At 40.7% G+C, this 7,698-nt stretch overlaps 1 protein-coding gene across 1 annotated transcript; it reads right to left on the reverse strand.

The window, feature by feature from the left end:
- Positions 1-914: 914 nt before the first annotated feature.
- On the reverse strand, positions 915-7,469 carry LOC103804542 (complement component C6-like; the record flags this gene model as incomplete). Its single annotated transcript, XM_009077157.1, has 6 exons — positions 915-1,096; positions 2,925-3,166; positions 4,975-5,065; positions 5,599-5,790; positions 6,772-6,904; positions 7,358-7,469. Coding segments are annotated over 6 exons (952 nt in total), but the record flags the coding sequence as incomplete, so codon positions are not given.
- Positions 7,470-7,698: the final 229 nt, after the last annotated feature.

Below are 7,698 nucleotides of genomic sequence, written 5' to 3' on the forward strand. Positions count from 1 at the left end.
TACCAGAAGGAATATGCAATGACTGTAATAATGTAGTGATGTAATGATCGTAATGATGTAGTGATGTAATGATTGCAATGATTAAGGTGCAATGATTATGCAATGAAGCTACCAGGAGAGTCAGAGGTCACATGGTCTGTTCAGTCTGGAGGAGGTTGATGGGAAACCTCATTGCTGTACAAAACTTCTTCAAGAGGGGAAGTGGAGGGGCAAGCACTGATTTCTCTGGGAACCAGTGACAGGACCCAAGGGAATGGCCTGAAGTTGTGTCAGGTTAGGTTTAGAATAGATATTAGAAAAAGGTTCTTCACTCAGAGGGTTGTTGGGCACTGGAACAGGCTCCCCAGAGAAGTGGTCATAGCCTGACAGAGTTCAAGAAGGATTTGGACAATTCTCTCAGGCACATGGTGTGATTCTTGGGGATGTCACAAGCACGGTCAAGAGTTAGTCTTGATGATCTTTGTGGGTCCATTCCAATTCCAAATGTTTCGTGATTCTATGATGCTGAAGTGTCTGCCTGGATGACACAGCAGGTACTCAGACACTTAGAAAACAAGCGTGCACAGCAGTCGCAAGCACAAGAACAAAGCAACAAATGGCTGAGGAAAGGAAAAGTCCAGGACTGCGGGAGACTAGAGACAATGTTTATTTTTCTCCCTTCTCATCTGTTCCCTTCCCTCCCTCTGCACATCCACAGAGTTGCCCGCAGAGATAGTAGTCCCTATACCCAACACCCCAGGTTATTTTCAGACAGAAAATCAAGCCAACTGCCACCCTTCTTTCAAAAATCTGTTGTGCTGTATTCTTTGTTTCTCATCCTTCGTTATTGATTTACTTGTACTTTCATAACAGCCAAGTTTGTCACTGGATGGCTCAGCCTTCTCTTGATGCAATCTGCTAGGACAGTCAATGGGTTATGCCAGACAGTTCTCCGGCCCCAGCACCTCCAGCTGGATGCCAGCACACTTCATCGCTGCCAGCGTGCAATGACTGACTGTCCTCTTCCTCCCCGTCGACCCTACAATGATGCAGTGAGGGCGGCTTTCTTCTTTGGGGCACTGGTAAGGCATCAGGCAGGAGCACTCGGTCTGTGTCTCTGAGAAAGAATGTGTGGAAATTTAGCAGTAAATGGGATGACTAAATCCAGATTTTACAATTTGACAACATTGCAAAGTCCAACAGGGAATGATGCTATTGGCTGTTTGCGATGTATTAGTTACAAAAAGCCTGTAGTGCATGCACTAGATGGTAGGGTATTAGGACTAGAGATAATCAGCTCTAAATAACAGTTTTTGCAGTGGCCCATACAGAAGCAGAATTGATCTAACTATTTTTATCCACTGGCTTTCCCTGACCTTTCTTCTAAACAAAAAATATTAAGTTGACTTTCTGTACCCAATTATCCTTGAAGACAATGTTGCTATGAAATGGAGTCTTAAGGCCCATATTGTGTCAGCTCCTATTTCATTAAAGCTCCCTTTATGAATGCTAAGCTACCTGCTGCTGGCCTGTGGTAAAGCTCAGTCCTACCAGTTATTTCATTACCCATTTCTGATCTAATCAGGTTCTGAGTCTTTATATTCTTTCCCAGAAATTCCCTAGGCAGAAAACTAAGTTTCTGCCTTCACTTTCTTAAAACATATGAAAAATGTGTAGTTCTGTCCACTTAGCTGCTTTCATGGTATTGCAGTATCTTCTGCCTCTGCGTTGATACCAACTACTCACTCTTGGGACTAAACTTTAATTTCCTAATGTTTGTGCACACTCACGAGGAAGTGGACTTCTGTGAAGATGGTTCAAATCTCTTGGACACTGGAATGAAAACTGATTTCATTTAATGTACTTTTATCCCTTCTCTCTTAGTTTTGTGAACAGGGCTCCTCTGTAGGCTTTTGAGTGAAAAACACTGAAGTGTTGGCACTGGACCTAGCTTTAAGATGCTTGCACAGTGGGAGCAGAGCTAGGATTTTTCAAGGCTCTGGAATAAATAAGCCCAATTTTTTAAATAAATTATAACCACTTTCCCAGGAGCACAAGGTGCCAAGAGGCTCCACCAGAGCATGTCTCTCAAGGGGCGCAACTGGTCATGTTTGGTCCCACAAAGAACAAGATCTCATGTTGTAATTTTACAGCCACCTACTTCAAACCCTATGCTGCAGAAATCTTGCATGTTTGATTCAGGGTTTTAGGATTGCTGCACGCTGCTATTGCTTTATTAAGCAGATCAGGTGTGATAAGGATCATATTTGTCTCTGGAAGCAAGTGAAGGAATGAGTGTGGCTGCCACTCAACCTTTTCCTGGGAAGAACTTGATGTGTGCAGAGCCAGCCACCACCTCAGACATTTACAGGAAAACCCACTGCTCTTGTCACCTAGTTACAATGTAAATAGCCAAGGTGCACTACAGTGTTTATAAATAATCCTCTTACAGATTTTACCGGTTTAGCTAGTTAACTAAAACTCACAATAAACAGTTTTCACGTATGGGTATTTGCAAATTTTACCATTAAAATCCTATTAAGCCTGATGGCCCCAGTCTTGCTTTTGAAGTAGTATCATGATTTGATGTCATCATTTAATTATATGCTATAGAGGGTGTGGCCCAAATTAATTCCTAAAGTACAAACTAGCAGTTATAGTAGCCTCATAGGGAATGGGTGATAGAATTACCAACTACATTTTTGTGATTAAAGATTCAAATTTTAATTCTCCTGCAAAAGTTTAAACTTCCCTTAATCTCCAAGTTCATTTTGTGTCTTCCTAGTGGGAAGTGGCAACTCTGCACCACTTGTGTGTAAAGGGAAAAGTCAGGTATCTAAATGTAATGCTTGTTATCAGGGACACAGGACAGACCACATTTCCACACCCCTCCCACCACTCTTGGAGCAGTGAGTGGTGAGAATCTCACCATTCAGAAGTCATACCTGGACAATCCTCCCAGTCATAGCAGGTGTCATAGCCGCAGGGCACTTTCCTCAAGCTATTTGCAGAGAGCTTTGCCCTTTCAATAGCCCAGTCTACGTTGGAATCACCATGGCAAGGGCCAGCATGCATGAAATGAAATGGCTGCTCTCCAAGGCACATTTCAGCTGAATAGTGACAGCTGGGCTTGGTCACATTCTGTTCGGAAGCAGCATCTAGCACACAGATGTCTTCTGAGTAGTGGCTGCCCAAAGGAAAAAAAAACCAAATTATTTTTCCAGGCTGTGGAATGAGTTCGTGCTTCTAAAAGGTCCACCAGCATGGGATGAAACACAGCAAAGCCATGGCCAGGCTGGATATCCATCTGGAGACCTAAGGCTGTCCCAGCTACTGCAGGACCTGGACCTGATACATACTACAAGTGTCGTGAGATGATGAAGCTTTGGTCCTGTCCAATGGTGAGAGAAGAGCATGTCTCTGTACAACAAGAAAAGAGGTTGTGTTACCTCTACAAGTATGTGAAATTTCCACAGGCCCTGGGGTGGCTTTTCTGAGTTGATGCAGCACTGCAGCTGTTGTGTGCAAGTCTGCCTCTGAGGCACAGTTAGCTTGGGATCAAAGGCAGGCAAAGCATCCATGCTGCATGTAGCTTCTTGCTCTCTTTCCAGATTGCTCTTGGTTACAAAGTGTATTTATTCCCAGAAAGTGCATACATTTCCGGAAAGTGCATACATTTCCAAGCAGCATAATTTTATGGAGCTCAGCCATTTCTCAAAGAGAGAATCATAGAATAGCTTGGATTGGAAGGGACCTTAGGGATCATCTAGTTCCATAGGCAGGGATGTCACTCACTAGATCAGGTTGCTTAGGGCCCTCTCCAACCTGATGTTGTAGACTTCCAGGGATGGGGCATGCGCAACTTCTCTGAGTGTCCTGTTCCAATACCTCACCACCCTCTCATTAAATAATTTCTTCCTAATATTTTATCTAAATCTCTCCTCTTTTGGTTTAAAGTTGTTCCTCCTTGTCCTATTTCTATCTACCCTTGTAAAGCCATTTGCTAAAAGTCCTCTATGATAACTCTCTGTACCTTGGAGTTTCAAAGGTCTACACAGGTCATGTTGTGTAAAATGATAGTAAATCCCAGTTTTACATATTTTTATATGCTGTGGAGACTGAAACATACAGTGTACTTTGCAGCATGTTCATCTGAAGAAGGTGAAACACAAACACAAGGAGCATGGTATTAAAGCAAGGTGTCGAGAGTGAAAATAAGAAACTGGAGAAATAAAGGAAAGAAAAGAAAGAGTTAGGATCTCCAGTAGCAGATGGTAATGTAGATAGAAGGATGTGCTGGTTTGTTGTTTCATTAATGTAATTGGGTACATTAGGAAGAGCATTGCCAGTAGGTCACAGGAGGTGATTTTGCCCCTCTGCACAGCCCTAGTGAGGCCACATCTGGCATATTATGTGCAGTTTTGAGGTCCTTAGTACAAGAGAAGACATTGAGTTCCTAGAGTGGATGGAGGGCAGGGCAAAAAAAATTATTAAAGCACTGGAGCATCTCTCTTGCAAGAAAAGCCTGAGGGAACTGGGCCTGTTCAGCCTCAAGAAGAGTCAACTGGGAGGGGACCTCATCCGTGTCTGTAAGTTCCAGCTGAATATGACAAAGAACTTCTTTACTGTGTGAGTGACGGCACACTGGAACAGATTTCCCAGAGAGGTCATGGAGTCTCCCTCACTGGAGACATTCAAGAAGCATCTGGATGCAATTCTGTGCCCTCTGCTTGAGCAGGGAGCTTGGACCAGATGACCTACTGATGTCCCTTCCAGCCTGACCCATTCTGTGAGTCTGTGGTTGTTCATTTATTTCATAGGCCATAAGTGGGGCTGTGATTTGAATACAGAGGATTAGGTAGCTAATAGCTGAAGAGAGAGTAGTCCTGAATTGCAGTTGTCTTTTGCTACTCTTCCTGTTCTGTGTCACAGTGACCTCTTGGTTTATAATTAGAGAAACTTTGACATTTCTTCTAATTAAAGTACTTAGCTTACCTACAGTCCTCTTCTGGAGACATGCAAACACATTGAGATCCAATCTGCTTTTGTCCTGGCTTGCAAGCACCTCTAATTACAGTTTGTGCATCTGAAACAAAAGGGTGAGAATCACTATAACTAGTAAAAAGTGAACAGAAATACTGTAGACTTCTGCCATAAAAGCTAAAATGGATTTATTTCTATTATAAATTATTTCTTTTCAAAAATTGCCATGTTTGGGACAGATATTTCCATCAGTCTGCAAAAATCACAGGAAAATCCTGTTCAAGAAGAGAAGCTGAATTTTCAATGTAATGCATTCTCCTTGCTTTAATAAAGGCTTGTTAATGCTGCCAGCGTTTGTTTTGTTTGTTTTTGCTTTTTCAAGAAAGCAGTTCTACTGTCTCAGTTTCATCACTAAAGTTTACAATGCATTGCATCCAAAAATTCTGATCTTAATGCAGAAGTTTGGGGCTGAAATTATGTGTCACCATGGTAGGCACAAAGTAAAACCAAAACTAATGAACAGATGCTGTATGTCTTAAAACAAGACATAGGCCTCCTGGTTCTAGCTAGCTAAAATAAACAGTGCTGTTAATACCAGCAACATAGAAACAGTAAAGTATCTGAAGGCATACTGACCTTTTTCACATGTAATAGAGCTCAAAATAGGAGGTATCCAGGACAGGTCTTTCCCACAGGTATACTTTATGTGACCGGTAACTATAAACCCAGCTCGGCAGCTCAGCTTCATAGTTTCACCAATGTCATACTGTTGCTTAAATGGGGAGATCATGACACTCTCAGATATTGGTGGCCTGAGGCATGCTGAGGCTGTAATTAACAATAAAATAAAAAAAAAAAGCGTAATTCTGGTTGGTTTTATGGTGTGTGGATATTTACAGCAAGCCATACTGTTTTACCTGAAGAGCCATATAAAGACACTCGATTGCACTGAACATTTTACATTAAAAACTAAAAAAAAAAATTTAACATAATAAAGTCTTGAAATTTTCAGTGCACTGTCATAGTCCTTAGAATAATTTTCAAGCAATAACTAAATAATTAAAATATGTTTCTAATGTAGACCAATATGAGTAACTTAATTTTCAGTTTAAAAAATAATAAGAATGGCATTAGCGGCATATTTTAATTTTTCTTTTGTAAATGAAACAAAATGAATGGCAATAGAAAGTTCATAAATTTTTCACTTTCTTTTTTTTTTGTTAAAATCAAAAAAAGTCAGTGAAATCACACCAAGTTCTAGAAAACTACTGAAATTTCTCCTGTTAGCAAATACAGACTAATTTGATCCTTAATTCTTAACTGGACTATAAATACTTCAAGGTATTTATTTATTGTGGAGATTTTCAAGGCAGCCTGAGAGTTCATGGTTAGAGACACGTCATCCATTTAATTAAAAGAATAGTACACAAATTTCTCTAAGAGCAGCTTCTTAACTGTATCAACTTAAAGATATCTATGTAAGTCTGAAAACAAAAGATGAGTCCTTTTGTAAAAGGTATTTAAAACTAGAGAAGAGAAGGACCTCACAGCATCCATCTCAGGGTTTTCTAATGCACTGAATATCACAATACCTTACAAAGCACATAATAGTTACACTTCTGAATTGAAAGAGGAGTGATGTAGTGACTCAGGATGTTTTTGCCATCTTTACTTGAAGTGCCTTCTGAAAATGCTCTTTTCAGATACCCATACAGATTCTTTTGTTAAAACCTCTATTAATGTATTTGTTTATGTCTTTTTCTTCCACTTCTGTTTGTTGCTGGGCTAAATGAGTTTTCTCTTTCTTACGTTGGCATTCAACATGTTCCTGCGTCCAGGTTTGATCTGGCAGACACCGAAGATATTGATAGCCAGTGAGGACATGACCACTCACACAGGCAATTTCAGCTTCTTCCCCCACAGCATACTGGTTCTTTTCTTTCTACAAAAAAAACCCAAAAAAGTAATCAATACCACCCAACATAACACAACAAAACCACCAAAAACAACCTGCCAAAAAGCCCCTCAAAAATCTGTAGTAACGAGACTGGACGTTGTCAAAAGAAACAATGGCAAAATTCTGATAAGATGCAATGAATGCTTGCTTTTTCTACTCTGAAATATGAGTCATCCACTCACCAATATAATGATTAGTTTGTCCAGTTACGCTAACTGATGTCATGGTTGCAAAACTAGGATTCAAGGACCACCTGACCTTTCTTCAGTTGCTGGTGTACCGTGATGGACTAGAGTCCCACAACAAGCCATATACACAGCAGCATGCTGACTAGCACAGTAGCTAGCTTGGATATCAGGCACATGTAGCAAAGAAGCTGTGAAATTTCCCATCTCTGCTACTGCTTCACTTCGCTTCTGTATTATTTTTCATACTCACCCTGATAAAGCCATTTTCTGGTGGGTCTGGCCTGGAGCATCCAGACTTAGGTTCATCAGTGGAGACATCCACTTCTTTCCTGGCTTCATCATCGTTTATACAAGGAGCACCTCTGAAAAGTAAAAATTTTCTGTAGGGATGTTTCTTAAGCATTGGTGTCATCATAACAAAGGCAGAATGTCAGAAACTTTGGACAGGAAAGCTGCGTATCCTGTTCTCCTTTCCTCACAGTGAAAAAGCTTTATTCGGTTGAATAGAAGATGGTGGACAAAAGCTGCAGGTGTCGTTAGGAGGGAGAAAGTGAGAGCACTAAAAAACCACTAAATATATCTATAAAAATA

Source organism: Acanthisitta chloris, unplaced genomic scaffold (assembly GCF_000695815.1).
Source record: "Acanthisitta chloris isolate BGI_N310 unplaced genomic scaffold, ASM69581v1 scaffold24736, whole genome shotgun sequence".
NCBI lineage: Eukaryota > Metazoa > Chordata > Aves > Passeriformes > Acanthisittidae > Acanthisitta > Acanthisitta chloris.